General features: G+C 33.9%; 2 protein-coding genes across 2 annotated transcripts in view; one reads left to right on the top strand and one right to left on the bottom strand.

The window, feature by feature from the left end:
- The window catches only part of LOC113520828 (protein kinase C, brain isozyme), a 280169-nt gene extending 275695 nt beyond the window's left edge, over positions 1-4474 (bottom strand). Inside the window, exon 1 of the mRNA XM_052901798.1 lies at positions 4138-4474. Within this exon, the coding sequence (XP_052757758.1) occupies positions 4138-4322 (185 nt within the window). The 5' untranslated portion in view covers positions 4323-4474. The remainder of the gene's footprint in view (positions 1-4137) is intronic.
- A 1324-nt stretch (positions 4475-5798) lies between these two features.
- LOC113520601 (rac GTPase-activating protein 1-like) lies at positions 5799-21832 on the top strand. The gene is made up of 13 exons (XM_026905983.3): positions 5799-6065; positions 6623-6825; positions 8626-8776; positions 9691-9851; positions 10791-10892; positions 11838-11961; positions 12506-12701; positions 13009-13138; positions 14062-14211; positions 14923-15173; positions 15863-15989; positions 16971-17155; positions 18498-21832. Exons 1-13 carry the CDS (start codon positions 5948-5950, stop codon positions 18529-18531), a joined length of 1932 nt encoding a protein of 643 aa, XP_026761784.2. The 5' UTR covers positions 5799-5947; the 3' UTR covers positions 18532-21832.
- The last annotated feature ends 1558 nt before the right edge of the window (positions 21833-23390 follow it).

The raw sequence follows: 23390 nt of genomic DNA, 5'->3' as shown, positions 1-23390 counted from the left end.
CCACCTGTTGTATATATATAAAGAGTAAATTTTAATATTCAAATCTACTTAAATTACTTACAAGTACTAACTGTAACTTACAGAGGGAAACTTTGTACAAAAGTCGTTTGCTTGGGTACCTCTGTCCCATTCGTGTTTCAACCGTAAAGCAGTTGTGTTTGCACGACTGTGCTTCGATTTGAAAGGCGGGATATGGCGTGCATTTACGGGGTACAGAGGAATAACACCTGAGTCCTCAGGAATGGAAACGCATGGTGGGTATCATGGGCGAAACAGTATACTCTGTTATGTCCATGGTACTGCTCATGTCTATAGGCGACGATTACCACTTTCCATCAGGTGGACCGTCAGCTTGTTTGCCATTCTAAGTTGTATAAAAAAATCTTAACCTGTATCACAATTAGTATAAAAAGTATCCTATTTGCTAATAAAAGATAGTATTCATTTGTATGTTCATCATCATCATATCAGCCGTTAACTGTCCACTACTGAATATAGGCCTCCTTTTGTTGAGCCGGGGGGGGGGGGGGGGGGGGGATTGCCGGTTGCTACTCTTGGCAGGCGGATTAGCGACCGCAGTTAGGCTTTGGTGACGTTTTAAGAGGGACGCAACTGCGCATCCATCAACCATTAATATCCTTCCAACCATTAAATAACTTACACCTTATTTCCTTTTTGTTAGTATAAAAACTATCCAATCAGCAAAGAAAGGATCAGCCATTTGGGCGTGATTAAATAACAAACATTCAGATATTTTTTACAAATTTTGACATTCTAATATCTTTGTTTGGGGGGAAAGGGATTGTTAGTAATGGAGACTAAAATTCCAATTGCTAAGAATATTAAGTATATTGCTACCAGGTCGACCTCCTCGTGGTTCCCATTGGTAACTATCATGGTTAATTCCTGATGAATTCATCATGATGGGCTAACTGGCCTGTTTTCATTCTCATCTATCACCCTTCACTGGTGCTCCGCCAGCGTATCCCGTTAGCGCAGGCGGGGTTACCGTACCATTTTCACGCATAAAAAAAAAATAGGGGAGCGTAATATAGAACAATATCTATATATATTACCATTCCATTTTCATCCATCAAAAAAAATCTTTGTTTTTTATTATTAATGTTGTGACAAATTATTGATTTATCTGTGAACCTGTTTGTACGCAATTCTGCTCCCTGATATAAAAATTTATGCAAAACGGAAATGATTATCATATACATTGTTTTCACAGTATCATTAATGAATTGAGTGCGCACGCCAAGAAAATGTCCAGTAGTGTATTTTCGTCGAACCATGAATAAAGACGTTGTAATTTGGCAATTATTTGAAACACTTAAAGTAGGTAACTACTTCCCAACAATGTATCGATCGATAATAAATCAATCTTTACACCTCATAAATCGTAACTAAACCATGCACATTTACATATTTTTGCAAAAGTAGCATACAATTAAGCTGAACTACGCGATGATTTTTCACTGTATTTTTTTATTTTTATTTTTTTATCTTTATTTGGTCTCCCAGCAATTGTTATTAAAATTACTGTCTATTTATACTTAGTGTACAATCATTTTAAAGGAAACACAGCATGCTAATTAACAAAAACAATAATATGGTATAACGATCTCTTGAGGTATTTGACATTGGTAAAGTTTTTTAAATTCAATAGATGACTGCTTCACATAAGTTTTAGCTATTTAAATTAACTGCAATGCTTTCCTATAGAAATCCCCTTCTGTATCGAAGTGAATTTGACACAATTTAAATCTCTATATATTAGCTTTTTTCGTAAAAACAGCCAGATTTTTTTATACTATCACGGTGGGAAACGAACATGGTTTGTGACAAAACTTTCACAGTATAATAAGCTAAATGTGGATCAATATATACTTAGACTTAATGAACGAGGGATGGGCAGCAGCATCCCTATTAAAACATCACCAAAGCTAAGCAATAAATCAAGCGTGGCGTCTATATTCAGCAGCGGCCAGTTAACGGCTAATATGATGATATACCTAGACAATAAAAGATCAAAAACATTACTCTTCAATACGGTTATATTTTTATTTTTTTCAAATATACATACAGTTGACTCTATTTGACAATAGATGGCGTAGAAAACAAAAGTGTAAAAAACAAATGCTGTACATATTTGTAATGAAAATTTATTATAGCACGCGAATGAAACCGCGAGCACTAATAATTATACCTATAAAATGGGAATCTTCGTAAATCGTCTGGACTTTGAAGTGGCGATATAGGGCAAATTAATGTGACACATTTTCTATAGAAATGTTAAGAGAACTAATACATGGTCATGTAACTCAATCACAGACAATTTTAATTTGGCAATGATTGAAATTATTTTTGCACTTAGGCAAGTATAATTCTTTTTATTTTATAAATTTTATATCATTCAATGGAAATAAAATTAATAAACTTTTTTCAATAATATAAATTATTGTACATAAGTTAGTACCATTTTTTAGCAAGTACAGATTAGAATATGTAACATATAATAACATAACAATGTTATAAACTATTGATACTGATTATATTAAAGTAATAATTAGAAGAAACACATCGTCAGTATGCTATTAGCATGTAAATTGTATATAATGAAAAAATACAATGTATGACACAATCACCACACATTCCATTCAAGCATACACATCTTAGCGAACACAATGACAATAAACAATATCAAATAATCATTGTTTTATCTTTTCAGAAGAAAAAGAGTTTAAATTAAAAACATAAACATTTCAAGGTGTGTATTTAATGTTGTGCAGATACTATATGGGTAAATATAAATATTATTATTATTATTTATTTTAAAAATGACTGATAAAATATGGTACAAAATTGGAACCTAATATAACATTATTAATATGGCATTCTTATACCAACAAACTTTTAAAATAGCATTGTATGCATCGTGTATTTTAAGATGGATTCTACATTAAAATTAGATTACTCAGTAACATATTTCATCATAATGTGACATATTTTATGATAAATGAAATTGCACTGTCTGTAATGTAAAAATATAGCTTATGCTTTTAAATGCAGTAATAAGGTTAACAGGCTACTTTATTTTATAATTTATTTTTATTGAGGCCAGTTATACTTCTAGAAAACATGTCTACAGACATAAATTTTAAATTAGAACAAAAAATATTCCCTTTCTTGTGTCTTAAATAATAATACCATTAGAATTAAGTCTTTACTATGGAAGATTTAAGGATTATTTATATTTGGCAATTTAACAACACTTGAAGTTTCTTGTACATCGGTGAAGCAGCTCCTCTGGATAGTTCAAGAATATTTGCTTAATCTTTTGAATGTCTTCAAACTAGAATTCAAATTAATAAGCATATCAACTTACTGGAATATTAGAATTATGTCATATTAGAATGTAATTTTTTTTTTTTATAAATAGCTTGTCATGAACATTTCTGTTTAATTGACTTTTTAATAATTTTTAATTAATAAAGATTAGGCATAATAAATGAGCAGATTTACCATACCTATTCAAAAATATAAAATGTTATTCAAATAGATTAATAAATTTCATATTCCAATCTTACTTTTAAAAGTAAGAATTCTAAAAAGATATGTGTGATTTAAAAAAAATCATTTAATAAAATGCATAAAATGTTTTTATATCAAGCAAGTTGTGCTGTACATGCCCTCATTTAAAATTACTTAAATCTATGGTTTATTTATAATAAAAATTAAACTGGCAATGTAATAGTAAATGCAATAATAAACTGGGCATACAACAACATATCCTAATATTTAGACTGCACTAAATCAATTAAATATGCAGCAGCCAATGTAATCAAAACAATGGCATTATAGTTGATAACTTCATAAACCAATTGATGCCAATTTAGTTACTCCTCATAGCTAATAAATGCCAACATTAAATTGTAATAATATTAAAATAACAATTCTATTTAGTTCACGTAAATTTATGCCAGTGTTATCATAAACCTAAAACCCGTAGGCAACTGATTACGAGCGCCTCCACATTGTAAACAAATGATGTATTTTTAATTTCCGATCTTAAACAATTACACAAGGACGAGCTATATATACAACCATTACAATAAAAAAAAATACACTCACCATATGAAATCCTTGCAGTGAGAACAGAAGGTGGGCTGTTTGAAGAACCGCGGCATAAACTTGTGATCCTTCACGAAGTAAACATTCTTCTTCTTCAGGGCACCCTTACGTCCTCGGAGCCGAAATGCCTGATCTGCTCTTACTTCACCACCACCATCATCACAATTATTCTCTTCGTCCGCCATGGTAACACGCGGAAGCCGATACACCGGTGGTCTCGGCAATTACTAATTTACAGAAATCGCTAGGCTACACGACCGAAACGAAAAGACCACCGTCCTCAGTCGAACGTCATTGCGGTTTGTCAAGCAAATTCTATAGAAATGACCAAAGAACCAATGAAATGCAGCGATCCAACTGTCAATGTCAATTTATATTTTGTCAGTGAGTTAATAAAAGTGTTTCCATCTACAAGAAACAGATTAGTTACTTATTTTTAATATAGGAAATTGGTATTAGCACTCACCAGTATTAAGCAACGCCGGGATCAGGATCAATATTACAGAAAAACAGGACTAGGATTTTGGTTACCTACACTAGTTAATATTAATCAGTTAGCAAGTTCAGTCAATGTTCATAGTACGTAAGACAAAAGGGTAAACCATAATTTTTTATTGTATTATAATTTTTTTTATTTTACATTGACAAGTGCTGCTAGAATGCATATCGCCTGCCATTAAACCAAGGAGGTTCTTAGCAATTTTTAATACTTGCTGTCATCTATGGAATAAAATTATTATCATAAGCTTATAAGACTGTTTGAAAGTGATATTCAATATATCATTATTGTCTTGTATAATCTTGTAATTATTTATATTTATAATAAGTTTACTATTGTAATATTTTGAAGGAAACAATAAAGAGTATCTATCTATCATTATATTATCTGTTATATTGCACAAATATAAAATACATAAACTACATAAATCTAGCTCTTTGTTTATAATTTGAGTGTTTTAGTGATGCAACATCTTTTTACGTTATTTCTTGATCTCACTCACATTGTTTAAATGTAACCATTCATAAAGATGCTTATACAATACTTGACAACCTTTAAAAGCTAATATATCCATTTTTTGTAGCTTAATAACTGGTTTTTAAATACATATTTTTATATTTAATAAAATACTTTCAAATGACTTATTAAAATTAATATAGTCCACTTCTTTGTAATCAAGAATATATACTATTATTTATCTTTCACAGTTAAGAAAATAAATTAATTAGATGATTATCAATAATTCTTGGATTTATTTGGATATAAGTTTAATACCTATTAATTTTTCTGTGATAAGAAAAGTAATCATTCTGGTCCTTTTTATTCCATCAGTTAAGGTAAGTGACAATAAGGTAATGCTTTTAGCACTTTTTATAGATGGAAACATAAGCACCACTGGTCGTTCAAAAATTTTTCATAATTCACATCATAATAGACGGAAGTTGGAATTAATTGAAAACTGATTCTTAACAATAATGAAGATACAGTAAATAATTTAAAATATTATTCACTCATACTTATATGTAAATTATATAAGATTCGCTTTAATTATGTTTCCATTCTATTTTTAATCTAAAAATAAATCTTACTGTATTATCAAGTCAAAGGGACCGTATTTTAATTTCAGAACATAGCGAAGCTGACATTGACATAAAGCGTAAATAGACGGTGTCCGTTAAAAATTTAATTTCAAAGTCATTTTCTACGGTTGAAGTAAACAGCTAATTTTATTATTTTGTTGTTGAAGTGAAATGATTAATTTTGTTATTAAATAGTAGTCTGTTGTGTTTTGTCTGGATAACGTAAATATAAATGAAAATGAGTTCGGAAAATTCAGATTCAGGACCAACCATTGTCCTTTCGCGGGTGGCTCAATTCGATGATTTGAATCGTCTCAACGGAGTTCTAAACGATGGAGCCGCTGAAGAATGTAAGTAGTACAGTTTAAATAGCATTTTTTATTACTTTCTTTTTCATATACCTTGTTATTCACTGTACCCGTATTAATAATAATATTCACAATGGTTTGGCTATGGGGGGTCATGGTGTTTATAGCTTGCGATCTTTATAAGTTAATTTTACCCTTATGTGACTTATATTTTGTTACCTATAATATTAGCTTTAATGGTCACCAAGGTCACCTATTTTATATGTAAACATTCTGTAATCAATAAATATTATCTGTCATAATGTCATAAACATGCTTTGCATGGATGCTAAATATAATTTGCGACTACGCGTAGTACTACTAGTAAAATTACTAATTTACAATTGTATAATTTATGTGAAGATGTAATGTAACTTAATGTTAAACCTGAAAGCTTTAAAATAAAATGTGTAAAATTTAAGTTTACTTATATTTAAAAGTATCAACATTATAACAGTATATATGTAACATATTTCTACCAAACCTTATTACTTCTTGTTTTTGTAAATAGGTTCATAGCAAGTTTATAATTTATATGCAATATATTATTTTTTTAACAGATTTCCGTGCATTTGTGAAACATATAGAATGGGTCAGAACCCAATGGGCTGCAGCAGAAACAGAGGCAATGCGCCTCCAGTCTGAATTAGATGAGGCACTGCGGACTCTTTCCAAATGGGAGGCAAAGTTTGCCCATGTGAGGAAATTACTTGACGGAGAAAAGAGGGAAAGGAATATTGTATTGAAAAAATGCAATGAATTGGTGAGTTTAATTAATCAAAAAGTAAGAATAAGAATAAATTTTATTTGAATAAACTTGATGTTCAATATATTTTTTAAACTTCATTTTTGAATAGTAACTTTTTTACAATTTTATGGCCCCATTCAGAATGCAATTTCCACCACAAACAGGCAAGATTCAATATTTTTATGAATGATACTCTTCTATCATTCATTAGTGATACCATGGTCTTTATACTCATGATATATCATGGTCTTTATAATGATGAAAGCAGATCAATTGGGCTCATTGTCATAAATTCAGTAATTAATGCCATGGTTTCCAGGGGTGAATGAGTATGTAGAATGGAGGTTAACTTAATCTGTCATGTCCCTGGCAATGAAGCATCTAATTCACTTTTATGAGATATAGACTTTGCTCTAAAAAATTGTTTACATATTTAACATCTTTTTTAGCAACTTAAAAAAAATAGAGGTTCAATAACTTTATAGTACATATACATGTTTATAAAACATTCGATATATCAACTTGCTTGTAGTATTTTTGTATGGCATATCATATTATTTTTACTATTTTGAACTACATTTAGTTATTTTTTCTGCAATTGACAGTGTTTATACCCATGTTGGTCCTATACTGATTTTGTAACAATTGAAATAGATTTTTTTTTCTTTTTAAAAACATAATCTTACTTCTCTAACAATGATACACAAGCAAATTTTTAATAAAATGGCAAATTGTAACCATAATGTTTACAAGTCCACAAGACTCTTCTCATATAGCTATACCTGGCACCATGGATAAGTGACAAATCAATCCATTGATAGAATCATTATCACAAGCGGAGTCTATGAGTTCAAATGAGACATAGCTCATTGTTATCTCATTCTATCTTATGGACTTATTAGGATAATTATTCCATCTATTTCACATGTCTTTATAAAGCATTTTTATATTAGTTAATGATGTCCTTCTATCATGTTTGTTTTCATAAAATTGGCTCGCTGATCTATATTTGTAAAACACTACTGTTTGTAGGATCCAATGTACTTATGTTGTATATTTCTTGTGTATAATTAATAAATAATAATAATTAATAACATTTATAGATTTGTTTGCCACTTGTTTATGGGGTGTGAATTATTATTTTACCTCTTATATTAGACATATACTATCTATCTGTCCAACTAAATCAGTGAAGCATACATTATTTCATAAATTTAAGTCTTTGCATAATTAGCTTAGTAAAATATTGTATTGTAGCCCATGATGTACCTTAACATTTTGCAACAGGTAAAAATTTCAAAAAGTATTGTTACTTGTACATAAAAACATTCCAATTTTAGTGTTTTACTAAAAAGGATAAATATCTAAGATTTCCTTGCAGTAATTGAATAAGGTCATATGTGTCAATGTAATTTAAAATGGCAAACAAGCTGATTCTCCACCAGATGAAAAATCATAACCGTTGCCTATAGATATGAACAGTACCATGGACATAACAGAGTATATTGTATTGCCCATGATACCCTTCATTCCATTCCTGAGGACTAAATTATCATACCTCTCTACATGTGTCGTGTCTCTGCTTCACAGTATAAAAACAAATGGGAAAAAAGGTACCCAAGCACATGAGTCTGGTATAGTCTCCCTAATTTAATAATTTAATAGGCTAAGTGAATATTTGTTATAATATTTCACATTGTCTAATTACAATTTTATTATATTATTTAGATATTGTAAGAAAGACTCTGTTTTCCGCACTTAGCCTCTCATTTGGGCCGTTGTGCGTTATTTAGATATTGCACATTATAATTGCAGAGCAAGCGATTGGAGATGGCCCGTGATTTGTTATTTAACGACAACCGCACCAAGCTGAATGATGAGACTCTGCAGAAACTTGCCTTCTTAAATGGTGCCCAGCAAGACCATAATGCCAAACTTAACGGCGTTCCCGAGTTGAACTCCACTGGTAAGTTACCTTGTTTTTTTACTGAGCAACGGATTATATAGTAAATATTTTTAAATTCGTCTAGTTTCGAACCCCAGTAGAACCCTTATTCATGAGCGCGGTTCACGGTTATGTCGCGAGCAGCATTGTGTGACCACTGCGCTGTTTACCGCTTCGCGCGCGCTATCAACGACGATAGTAGTGGTGGTTCGGCCGATTGTATAGCACTTCTTTCGGCGTCTCCGGGTTTTATTCGCTGGTCGATCCACTGGTTGATATTGGGGTATGCTTTGAGTTTGAAATTACAATACAGTATGACTCATGATAGTTATTCACCATTATTGTTAGAAATTGGGCTTAATAACTGCCTTGCTAGCAATATACCCTATCAGGTCGACCTCCACGTGGTTACTCTTGGATACCATCGTGAACAATTCTTGTCGAGTTCGTCGTGATGGGCTAACTGACCTGCTTCATCCTCACCTATCATCCCTCACTGGTGCCCCGCCGGTGTATACCGATAGCGCGGGTGGGGTTACCATACCATTCCATTATCATCCATTAAAAAAAAATATAGCTTGCTCACGAGCTTCGTGGGCAGCACTTAGCAAGGCTCTCCTGTGGCTCTTTTACATGTCCAGACATGATTAGTAAATATATGTATTGTCCATATATTCATATGATATTGCTCTTCTCTATCTCTCTTAAGCTGACTTAAAAAAATATTTATATAATCATTACCTCAGTCTATTTATTAATATTTATTTGTGAAATTCAAATGACAAAACCTATAGTACAAAATTTTCTTTTTTCTATGTAGCATACAAATTTTAAACATTATGTGCTCATACACACATACATTTGCATACACAAATATATCTTTTACATATATTTTTGGTGACAATTATGAACTTCGCTATATATATTATTAACAGGTACACTGCTGTCGGAGATGTCATACTCCCGCTCAGAGGACGATCTCGATCTGTCCCTAGCGTCCACTCGCCGTTCGTGGGTACAACGCGGTGCTTGGACTGCACGCGAGAACCCGCCCGCGTCTAAGAAACGACGTTCCTCTACTTCGTCCGCCACTAAGGTAAAGTTCTGTTTTTTACTGAAGTTAGAAGTACATTTATTTTGACATCCCAACCTCGCTATTTGATACTGGTGGCGGAATACCTATTATATTGGACTCTTTGTGCAATTTTTCAAGGTAGAGTACAAGGTAGGGTAATTTTATCAGAGGGAGACTTTGTACAAAGGCGATTGCTTCATTACCTCTGTCGCATTCGTGTTTCTACCGTGAAACAGTTGTGTTTGCATGGCTGTGTTTCGGTTTGAAGAATGGGATATGGCATGAATATACAGGGTACAGAGGAATAACACCTAAGTCCTCAGGAATGACAATGCATGAGGGGTATCATGGGCGAAACAGTATACTTTATTATGTCCATGGTACTGCTCATATCTATAGGCGACAGTTACCACTTTCCATCAGGTGGGCCGTTAGCTTGTTTGCCATTCTAAGTTGTATAAAAAAAATTAAGATTATCTAAGGCAGCTACAGTACTAAAATAAGGCAGTGGTGGTATTGGGTGACCCTAATCATCTTTCTATTGCCCATATATAAAATGTTGAGTAATAATTAAAAAGAGACTCTTCTACCGTTTATACAATGGACTGTGTTCAGAGGAATTGTTCAATATGATGCCCACGCCCACTTTTTACCACTGTACAGCTCGTCATCGACAGGGAGTTCACCCTTATAACTTAGAGCCTAGATAAACGCGTAAAGCGCGGTTTCAGAGATGTTATCTTCCATGAATGTTCAGGTTCTGATGAATGATCTGTCGAGATTTTTACAAGAGACTATAGCATGGGGTTTTCAAAAAAGGGGTAACGATGTTACAGACATTTACAGGCTAAGGTAACCGCTTACCATCAGGTAGGCCGTATGCTTGTTTGCCAACTCAGTGGTATAAAAATAAAAAGATACAATCTCATAGTTAAAATGGGAAATTTATTTGCCATATAGACAGTGGAGTTGCAAGGTGGGAAAGTGCTAGCTACCGCCACCACGACACTGACTCTGGAGCGCGCACCCACCGGACACGATCTGAAACCACCGCAGAACTTCGTAAGTCCAATACCCTTACTAATATTATAAATTTAAAAGTCAGTTTGTTTCTTTGTTACATTTATAGCACACTAATGGCTTAAGCAATCACTATGAAATTTGATATACATATGATGAAGAAGGATATAGGCTATATCTTGGTTAATGAACATATCCCGATCCTCATTTTTTTTAATGGATGATAATGAAATTGTAATACCGCCCGCGCTATCAGTATATCCTGGCGGGGCACTGGTGATGGTTAATAGGTGAAAATGAAAATGCAGCACAGTTAGCCAATCGTGATTAATACACCTGGAATTCTGCACGATGGTTTCCAGGGGCGGAGGCACGTGGAGGTCAACCTTGGTAGGGTATATTGCTAGCAATGGGACTGGTAGTTTACATCACTAACAATCCTTATAATAAAAATACTTCTATTAATAATATTATTACAAGAGGGAGACTGTACAAAAGTCGTTTGCTTGGGTACCTCTGTCCCATTCGTGTTTCAACCGTGAACCAGTTGTGTTTGCATGGCTATGTTTCGGTTTGAAGGGTCGGATAAGGCTTGAATTTACAGAGGTGAAGGTACAGAGGCATAACACTTGAGTCCTTAGGAATGGCAATGCATGGGCGAAATACTAGTATACTCTGTTATGTCCATGGTACTGCTCATGTCTATAGGCGATGGTTACCACTTTTCATCAGGTGGGCCATCAGCTTGTTTGTCATTCTAAGTTGTATAAAAAAATTGATATTAGTAGTCAATTTTCTAATGTTAGCAATTGCACGCACGATGATGATAGTGGAATTAAACACAATAATTCTAACCGACTAACCAGTGATATGGATTTCCGCAAAATAACATCTATTTGAATAAAATATTTAATTAATATTTAAAATTATAATTGTTATTTTGTTATTTCGATTTAGTCATTTTAAATTATTTACAAATATTCACAGCAACCGATATCAGAGAGCAGTGACGAGGCACCGCCGCCGAGGAAGTCGTCCTGTCGCCTCTCCGGTCAGCATGTCAAGAAGGAGGAACGCGAGCCGTGCACACCATCGGCTCCACCGCATACAGGTATGATTGTCCTTACTAGTCTATACTTCTATATATTATAACGAACAAACTTGCTTTTTTTGTTTTTAATTTAGTTTTCAATTGATCGTTAGATGCTTTTTATTTTGTATACTATTGTCTTAAATTATATAAAGAAAGCATTAAGTCTCAAAACGGGTCAACTTTTTGTCAGTTAATTGTCAAATTAGCTAACTCTTTTTTTTTTTGTCAGTGTTCTATATACTTACGCATACAATGTATCTTGACCTATTATTTAATAAATAAAATGAGTATTTACGCATTAAAATGGTGCAAAAATTATAAAGTAAATATAAAAGTTATAAAGGAAACTCATAACCATTTATCATGCAAAATTGTAAAAAAAATTGACCCGGTTTTCTCGAAGCATTTCTATGGAGACACTATCTATTTAATTATTGTTTATTTATTTATTTATTGTTTGTATTGTATGCTACTGTGTAAGTTGCATGGTTCTTTCAATACATTCTTTATTTCTTTCTGTATATAATAAGTTTATATAAAACAGTATGTTGCCTATCGGCAGACATAGACAGCGGGCAGGAGACGCCCCGCGGCGGCGGTTGTGTTGGCGGCGCGGCGCGAGTGCCGCAGCGCACGCCGTCGGCGGCGTCGGCGCTGTCGGCGGCGCTGGGCGGCTCGCCACGCGCCCGCCTGCGTCCGCACAACTTCGTGCCCAAGAACTTCTACCGCCGCGAGACCTGCGGGCCCTGTGGCAAAACGTTAGTACTAAGATATCAGCTGTTAACAGTCCACTGCTGAATATAGGCCTCCCCCATAAGCGGGTTTTATCAGTAGTTTTCACGCTCAACAAGTTGACAGCTACACTTTGGGTTTTGGTAATGTCTTAAGAGGGACTACTGCCCATCCCTCCACCATAAACTCCCTTAGTCGCCTCTTACGACACCCACGGGAAAGGAAAGGGTGGCCTATGCTGGGACCTACACAGCTATATAACTTTGCCATGTAGACTATATTTTAAGTCAAGACCTTTGAGTTGCTTAATAAAATATTGTATATTATCAACAGTATTGGGTTCGCGAAAGTGGGCGTGAAGTGTGAGTCGTGTCGTGCGCAGGCGCACCCCGAGTGCCGCGCGCTGCTGCCGCTGCCGTGCGTGCCGCCCGGCCCGCTGGCTCGCCGCCCCAATGCCAGACAGGTATGCAATTAGTCTAGTAGGGGGAAGGGATTATTAGTAATATACTTACCCACTATCATATCGATCTCTATGTGGTTCCTTCTCATTTTTTAATTTTGCTATGAAGGACCAACCTAACCCGTTTTCATCTCTAACCTTTCATTGTTCATTGATACTCCCCAATACCGACAGTGCAGGCGAGGTTACCATTTCATTTTCACCTATTAAAAAAATAAGTATGTAGTTAATCCTTAATCCTTTTGACAATAGAATGAGGCAAATGTTCCAAATGTATACTTAAAAAGTGGTTTTTTTATTGGAAATCAAATCTTAAGACAAAGATAGGTTAACAATGTCCTCCCAAATAATTCAAAATAATAATTTACTGACAAACTCCATGATGTACTAGGCTCGTTGCTTTGCGCAAATGAAGTCCCGGTTATGATCCACGATCGGAGTAATTTATGAAGAAAATACTAAGTTTCGAGATTGGTTATTATGTGTTAATATTTCTTCTCTGATCACTTATAACACATCTACTTGTCATACATGTTTTAAATAAATAAATATGCCAGTACTCGATTTAGAGCATTTTGTAATAATAATAAGCTTTTATTGCAATCAAAAAAATGTATACATAAAATATTGATACAAAATGTGTAATAACAAAAGGCGGCCTTATCGCTAAAAGTAATCTCTTATAGAATCTTATTTAAAATAGTAGGTAAGTACAGAGAGAATGTAGATGACGCAAGTTTGACACAGTAAATACAAAAAAAAAACCACTAAATATATTGTCTTTGAAATAATATTAAAATTTTAAATGTACTCTTAGGCAGATTTTCGAAAATACATCTTAAAAATTAAAAAAAAATTACAGTTATGTACCATATATTTTAGCTGAAATAATAATTTTTCAAGTGTAACAATTCATGTGTAAGCAGGAGGGCAGCATCGCAGACTTCGCCCCGAGCTCGCCGCCGATGGTGCCGGCGCTGCTGGTGCACTGTATCAATGAAGTGGAGAAGCGCGGCCTCAGCGAGCGTGGCATTTACCGCATCAGCGCCGTAGACAAAGATGTCAAGCGACTCAAGGTCACCATCTGGTCATTTAAGTTCATTTCTATATCACCACCTCCCGTTACCCCCGGGGGGAAAGGGATTGTTAGTAATGGGAACTAACAGTTCCATTGCTAGCAATATACCCACATGGTTCCCCCTGGAAACCAGCGTGGTTAATTTTCATGGAATTCTTCATGATGTGTTAACTGATCTGTTTTCACCCTCGCCTCTCCCTGGTACCCCGCCAGCGTATACCGATAGCGCAGGTGCGGTTATCATTCCATTTTCACCAAAAAAACTTGTTACACCCAGGGGTATTATTAGAGTCTCAAGAGGCCATTGCTTGCGATATACCTGTCTAGCTGACTTCATCGTGGTAAACCACGATTGGGTAAACCAAGGAAATCATTGTGGGTAATTCCTCTTGACTTCGCCATAATGTGCAAAATGACTTGACATCATCGTCTTCAATTTTTATTCATTAAAGAACCAATACTGTCTTACTGGTTGTCGCAGGTCTCTCTATAGGAGGGTTGCAACTTGCTATTTTTTACATAAAAAAAAATATTTCCAAGATCTTATAGCCCCCATTTGGACCTAAGACCCCTTCCCCTCTCTAGCCCTACTAAGTCTGGTACTGTAAAGGGATTTTTTACAAGTTTTTTCGTGTTGCGTTATTATATTTTATTACTAGAAAACAACTTTCTTTTGATAGAGGTGTTATTAGCTCAATTGGTCCCACAGGAGCGGTTTCTACGCGGGTGCGGGTCCCCACAACTAGGCTCGGAGGACATCCACGTGCTATGCGGCTGCATCAAGGACTTCCTCCGATCGCTCCGGGAGCCGCTGGTGTCCAGCGCTTTATGGTCGGACTTCATGGATGCAGCGCGTCTCTCCGAGCCCAGCGATGCTACCGCTGCCGTGGTACAAGCAGTGAGTCAACTGCCGCAACCAAATAGGGACTCGCTGGCTTTCCTCGTGTTGCATCTTCAGAAGTGAGTCCTTTACTTGTAATTTTCATAAGTGTCAGTAATAAGTATCATTAATTTTCTTTAAATTAATTATTATTATTAGTAGTAGTATTATAAAAACAAATTTAAAAAAGTTTTTGTTACTTACTGATAATGTAAATTTCTGTTCGTCAAAAAGTTTTTAAAATCACTTTAGTAGTTTTTGATTGATAAACTCAACCGTCATTCATTATAACCAAACATACATACATTTATTTTGAAAAAGTTTTGTTGATTGCTTGTGTTTTTATTAAAAACGCAGTGTAGGACGACCCTCCCACTAGATGGAGTCACGACCTCAAATGCATTACAGGGAGTCAGTGGATGCAGGTGGGTCAAGACCATTCCATATGGCAATCTATGGGGAAGGCCTATGTCCAACAGTGGACGGATAGTGGCTTTTAATCAACATCATCAATGTTGATTAAAATTATACAATGTAATAAGCTGTTGTGAATAAATATATGTGAATTCATTGATGCATTCAATATTTGCATGTAATTTGGTGTGTCGAAACATATTGGATATCTTATAAACTTGACAACAGCAACATATCGTATCAACAATATTTCTGTTAAATAAATTTTATTTCATTTCATACAAAAAAATCAAATCTTCTTTTTATAATATTATATTATTATTTTAGTATTGATAAATATAACTGTTATTTGCAGAGTGGCGGAGAGTCCCGAATGTGAAATGGGCATCGAGAACTTGGCGAAAATATTTGGTCCCACCGTCGTGGGGTATGGACTGGTGACACAGGCAGAGATGTACAGCGCCACCGCGCAGATGTTCAATGTGAGTGCGCTTTGTTCATAAATAAAGGTGGATTTACACTCGGCGAGCGAATGCTCGTACTATTTCCATTTTTATTATCTTCTTTTTTTTTATTCAACTTAGAATGGCAAACAAGCTGAGGGCCCACTTGATGGGAAGTGGTAACCGTCGCCTATAGACATGAGCAGTGCCATGGACATAACAGAGTATACTGTTTCGCCCACAATACCCCCCATGCGTTGCCATTCCTGGAGGACTCAGGTGTTATTCCTCCATACCAAGTAAATTCACGCCATATCCCACCCTTCAAACCGAAACACAGCCATGCAAACACAACTGCTTTATGATTGAAACACAAATGAAACATAGGTACCAAAGCAATCGACTTTTGTACAAAGTCTCTCTCTGGTGAAATTATACATATAATAAAACTGTAGGGTTCCAATGTCTGTACATAGAAAAGAAAAACTGTTAAAAACCGAGTCAGAGGGATCTTAGAAGTGAAATAGAACATTTTTTGTTTCTTTGTCTGTTTGTACGGGCTAATCTCCTAAACTGTTGGACCGATTTAAATGAAATTTCGCATGGTGGTACCTTAAATCCCCATTCAACATTTTAGATACTTTTAATCAGGGAAAATTTAAGTTTTCCCGTGGGATAGTTAAAAACTATAATTATACAGATTTTTTACATATTATCATTATATAAAAAAATATACAGCTTAGTACACAACCTACTTAAGTAAAGTCATTTTAACCTAAGACAAAGCATGAGAACGACACGTCATTTGTTAATTTTGGTCCAGTATTCCCAGACATAATTCACTACATAAGGAGGTTGTTAATGAAATATTAATCGAAGGAATAACAAATACCATGCGGACAAAGTCGCGGGAATCAGTTACTTATTGTTTAATGGGAGGGTGGTGGGAACATTTTGAAATTATTGTTTCCTTTGCTTCCATTGTATTTGTTTAAATAAATAAAAAAAAAAATCTTTTAGGTGATGCAATTGTTGCTTCGGCTGCCGTCGGATTACTGGGCACAGTGGGCGTGCCCCACGTCGGCCGCCAGCTCACCGCAGCAGCAGCAGCATGGTGCCGTGGGTACCATGGGCACCATGGGCACACTACCAACGCCGCACCAGGCCAAGCCCAGGGGATTCTTCTTCTCGCCCGTTGATACTGGGTAAGTTTACATCTTGGCCACTATGGAGTTTGTACAAGATGGTAAGGGGCTATATGATTTTTAAAATATGCATAGAGATATTGCCTTTCTATGTATTTTTTTATCGAATATATCATGGGGAGTGTTCTGAGGAATTGTTCGGATTGTTACTTGCTGCTGATTTTCATCACTGTACAACAAGCTAAAAACTAAAGTGCCATCCCAACCATCTGCATGAGTAGCAGTTCTCCACCATATGTTTTTGAAGGCATTTTCTTTCACGCATAACAACTTCCAGCAGCATTATTTCCGAACTGATACTTTGTACAAAAGTCGATTGCTTGGGTACCTCTGTCCCATTCGTCTTTCAACCGTGAAGCAGCTGTGTTTGCATGGCTGTGTTTCGGTTTGAAGGGTTGGGATATGGCGTGAATTTACTGGGTACAGAGGAATAACACCTAAGTCCTCAGGGATGGCAACGCACTGGGGGGGGGTATCATGGGCGAAACAGTATACTCTGTTATGTCCATGGTACTGCTCATGTCTATAGGCGACGGTTACCACTTTCCATCAGGTGTGCCGTAAAAAAATCGTAACCTTCAAGAAAAGAGCATATTTCTTTTTAAAAGACCGGCAGCACCTGCAATGTCTCTGGTGTTGTGGGTACTCTTGAGCTGCTGTAGTCATTTACCATCAAATGAGCTGCATTCTCCTTTGCCAACGGTGTTAAAAAAAAATTAATAGTAACTTCATCTGTACTATCAGTATACGCTGCTGGGGACTATAGAGGAATGATCGAAATGATGAAAAATTATGGTATAAGGCAGGAGGAATCTATCTAAGATCTTTTATTCGTATATGGGTATAGCTAATCTGTTATACGTCGAACCGTAAAGATCTTTTGTGCTTCCCCATGCTTTACACTATCATTTTCTAGAGCCTATTTGTTTGCTATGTCCCGCCTTTTAAGATATCTATAATCCTCAGGCTCAAATAAACCGTACCGAGTTGACTCATATGCATACTTACCAACAAAACACAGTTGCACATCAAGTGTTCCATGGATTCCGATTTCTCACTACATAATTTGTACAGTGTCTTTGGAATTTGTCCAGTTAAGGCACCCATTACAAGTATTGTCTGTTTTCTAAAAGCCCTTTTTTTTTTTCATTTAAGAGTTTCCTCTTGTCGGTGCAACTAATTCATGCATGTTCCACCAGCCAGCTCTATCCCAGGCCATATCCTTTATCTCCCTGTACGACATGACGCCTAGTGTTTAAAAGCCTAAAAGCCCTATATGATAAAAATATAAATTCATTACTAAAAGCATATGTTATATTTAATAATTAAAAAATTATTACAGGGTATCGAGAAAGAAGAGAAATTACTTCCATTGATATGCCAATGAAACAATTATTGTTAGTGAGTGATCATTTATGTTAACCATTTTCTTGTATATTATCTATCACTTTTCTATTTATGAATTAAATAATTTGACCTCTAATTAAGATAATTCGAAATCACTTTGCTAAGTTTTCAGTTGTGATATCTATTTGTTTTTGGTCGTATAGATAATTAAAAGAGAAGAGAATTTATTTTAAGGGAAATAATTTTTTTTAATTTCCACTTCAAAAATTAGTAACTAATTATTGTATTTAATCACCTATAAAATGTTAATTTTAATGCATCATTAATTTTATGTTAAATAATTGTATGACACGACATACAAAGAGAAGAAACTCGACACCTTGACACATATAAAATTTCAAATTTTTTATCAACTCATGTTAGAAGTGGTAGAACAATTCCTTAAAAGGATCGATATATCACCCGTCTACTATTCACTGCTGAACATAGGCATCCGCCATAAGGGAGAATGTAGGACACATTGCCTTTACCTGTACTTTAGAAACTTTCTTCCCCATCGATTGTCGGTTCTTCAGGTTTTATACAGTAAAATATAGATAAAAAAATCATTGATTCAATTCATTAATTAGACTAAACTTAGTGATGCATTAAAATAAAATAAAAAGTTTTGGAACTATCGAATTAATGTAATAGAATTAACCAATACTTTTACCCCTGCTTTTAAATGTACTTTAAAACTAAAAAATCAGTACATAAACTACTAAGGTGTGATGAAAAAGAAATTACAGTTCTTGTAAAAAAATAGCAAATATTTGCAGTCCTTATAATATTACAAACTGTTTTGATAAATGTCCATTATATACTAAAGTTCATTGCATATAAATAATATTGTGTAATAATAACCACAAGAAGGTGATTATATATAATTAAATCAAATTAATTTGATCTAAATATTTCATAGAATTAGAATCTTATATAAATAGATATAATAAATTATAGATGTAGTTGTTCCCATATCTAAGGTTGACTAAATTGACGGTAATTCTTTATAATGTTTAAAATTATGTTTGTCTACTAATATAAAGTACATCATTTAATTGTATATAGAGGGAGACTTTGTACAAAACTCGATTGCTTGGGTACCTCTGTCCCATTCGTGTTTCAACCGTGAAGCAGTTGTGTTTGCATGGCTGTGTTTCGGTTTGAAGGGTGGGATATGGCGTGAATTTACAGGGTACAGAGGAATAACACCTGAGTCCTCAGGAATGGCAACGCATGGGGGGTGTCATGGGCGAAACAGTATGCTCTGTTATGTCCATGGTACTGCTCATGTCTATAGGCAACGGTTACCACTTTCCATCAGGTGGGCCGTCAGCTTGTTTGCCATTCTAAGTTGTATAAAAAAAAATATAGAGCTAGTGTCAAAAGTATTTTCTTTTTTTTACTTGTAATAAGTAATGAATCCATCAAAAGGGAGCAGGTTAAGCTTGTATGTAGTCTGGGTCAGTCAGTGTACACTATTATATAAAGAAGTTACTCCCAAACATATTCGAAAATAGTGATTTTTTATTTATTTTTTTGGCACAAATTAAATCTTAAATTTAGACATAGCAACACAGTTAAATATAGTGAAATATTAATGATAGACGTTGTTTTGATATAAAGTTACCACTTTCAATCAGGTGGGCCGTCGTTTTGTCAACCAATCCCAGTTGTATGAATAAAAAAAAAACTAATATTTTTTATTATTATAATAATTATACAACATACTCAATTTATAATCATTTTCTAATGTTTTGTACATTTGGTATTTAATATATATATATTTTTTTTTCGTTAGTTTTAATAAGAAGTGTACTTAATAATTATTAAGGTTTTTTTGTTTCTTCTTTCTTACTATTTGATCATAATAAAGTGTGAGTAAATTTCGGTCTTAATCAAACATAAGAGCTAGACAAATATCAGTGTGAAGGCCCTCACTTCATATATATGTATATATACATAGATTGAAAAATTATACATTCCGATACGTTCCTACGAAATTCGAACACGCTCCTCTTAATCCAAGTCTACACTAGACTCAGTTCCCAATTCCCAGCAATTAAAAATATTCAGACTGGATGTTTAAATACAATCGGATAGAACTGTCGAAAGGTAAAATTTTTCAACCTATATATTTGTAATGTTAATGTATTAACCATCTTGTTAATTACAGTTAAATTCAACTGGTTATGTGACTTGCTAATATTATAAGCAATTTCCGTTACCGCGACGTACCTCCAGCCGCCTACGACTGTATATAGTGGCTTGTTCATGTTTATTGCATATATATGTATATAAATTAGCTTTATCACACATTCCTTTGTAATAAATAAGATATCTGATATGTTTTTGCAAATATATTATCTGGAACGAGTCAATAAGTTCTGTAGAAGTCAAGTCTAAAGAAAACCTCTAGTTGTACATCATCCTAACATCCTTTAACTGCAGAATTTGCAAATTAGAAACCACAGTTAGGCTTTAGAGATGTTTTAAGAGAGACGCTGCTGCCCATCCCTCGCCCTCTTTTGTCGCCTTTTACGACACCCACGCGAAAGGAAGGTGTGTACATAAATCTTATTAATATAATAAATGTGAAAGTTTGTAACTATGGATGAGTGTTTGTTACGCTTTCATGTAAAAACGAATGAATGTATTTAAATAAAATGTGGTACACGGGTAGATTATATCCTAACTTAGTATACTATATGTATACTTTATGTACTAATTCACGCGGACAAATCCGCGGGATTAAATTGAAAAGCTAAATAACCCAGTGTTACGAATCTTAGCATATGCGACTTCTTAACACGTTATTTATTTCCAAAATACTATTAATTCCCATCCATTGTAACGCCACGTTTATCTAATTTCGACTTACTTTTGTTAACAACCTCAAGCTTATGTACAATGTATAAAACATAAGCTTAACTGCCCTTAGGCAGTTTAATAATATGTGCTGTAAAGTACGTTATATGCCCAGATATGTAACGTATTTTTCACAATTAGTTAACAATTTGGCATATCTCTTGGCTCAAAATTACAGTGCATAAGGTAAACAATAAGGTACATTAAAAATATTTTTATGTTATCGGTTTTTCTATTCCTCTCGCTCGATTAACGGAATTTTTTGTCTATTCCTTATAAATATTGGGCAGTAGGTTTTTTTGTATGATTTTTATGTTCTTCTGCTCAGAAGTGTACTGTCTGATTATGTTATTAAAAATCATGCTCAATTCATTTATTGATGTCTGTACTTACTGTAAATTGAAATAAAAACCATAACTACTATACTGAGTTTAATTTTCGAATGTTCCTTTCCCTACTTGTCTTTATAATTAACGTCGAAAGGTTGCAAATGGTATATCAGGTAATTCATCTCGTACATTTTTTTTATACCAATGAGGTGGCAAACATACGGCCCACCTGATGGTAAGTGGTTAACGTAGCCATGTGTACATGTGTTTGTAGTGAATGTAATGGAATAATATGACAAAGTCTGAGCAACAATCCAAAGCCTGAATAAATAAAATAATAAAAACAGAACGGTAATAGATAAGACCTCAATGTACCTATAAGCAATTTTTTTAATAAAGTCAAAACTTGATCAGTTTAAAATTCCAGTGATGGAAAATATTTTCAACAAAATTGGCGAAAGACTGATGTGCTCTGCACTTCTGATTGACCAACTTAGGATAATATTATTAGTATTGAAAATAATTTTATCCAAAACCCCATATACTATCGTTTAATATCATACGGTTTAATGCTCGTAAATTTCTTATCAAAAACGATAATAATTTCCATTTAAATTCATCAATGTTGCAAGTAAGTATTGAAATCTTTAATCACCGTCATATCTTTTACTGTAATGTTTGTGTACACGGTTTTATTTGTAGATTGTAGATAGAAAATGCAACTAACGGCCACCTTCTCTTGAGAAATTTTAGAGAAAAAATGAAATTGGACACAATAAAAAACATAGTTTTCAAACCAAAACATTTTTATTCGTATAAAACGAACTGAGCAAATAAACAATTATATCAAATAGACTTATTAATTTAAATAATATATTCAAATTTATTTTATATACATTTTAAGAACTGAACTGAAATGTACTCTTATATTTTATTTATATAAAATTATTTATTATATATAAATAATTTTTTTATCATTACTTATATTCAAATCCGTAACTGATCTAACTGTTCATAGTAACTAGATATGCAGGGTAGCTATTAATTTTTTTTTCTTACAATTTTGTAACTTAGATACTATACGACCCGGCAAATCAGAAGTACATTTAAAGTACAGTTAGTTAAAGTAAACAACGAATTACACATAAAAAATTGACTACAAAATTGTGTAAAATTTTATAATAATGTAATTTTTTATAATTCGTTTATATATTTTGAATTGAAATTAAACATATTCGCTTCAATTAAAATACAAATTAAATTCCAATTACAAATGAAAAAAATTGGTCATTAAACTAAATTGTACACGAAATACTAGATGGCGTTGGAATCGAAACTTGTGGGTTTTGTCGATAATTTTGAAACTAAAGATAATTTTAAACAAAATTTTTAAATTGGCGAATGGTTTTATTGATATTTTACCCATATAGTAATAATTTTACACAATTTTCGTCTTTATTCTCATATATTATACAACTTTGTAAAAAGCTGCTAGCAAGAAACACTGTAATTGTATGGGTTATAATTCATTCAGGAAAAGATCATCTATAATCTGTCATTTCACATGCATACATAATAATAAAAACCATTCGTCAATTTAGATTTTTTACTCCAAAACCTCTTTCATTACAAAATAATCAACAAAAACTACT

The sequence above is a fragment of the Galleria mellonella genome, unplaced genomic scaffold, assembly GCF_026898425.1.
Source record: "Galleria mellonella isolate WM207_F2 unplaced genomic scaffold, CSIRO_AGI_GalMel_v1 utg80, whole genome shotgun sequence".
Classification (NCBI taxonomy): Eukaryota; Metazoa; Arthropoda; class Insecta; order Lepidoptera; family Pyralidae; genus Galleria; species Galleria mellonella.
The sequence above is the reverse complement of the archived record's forward strand: the minus strand, read 5'-3'. Positions and strand labels throughout refer to the sequence as shown.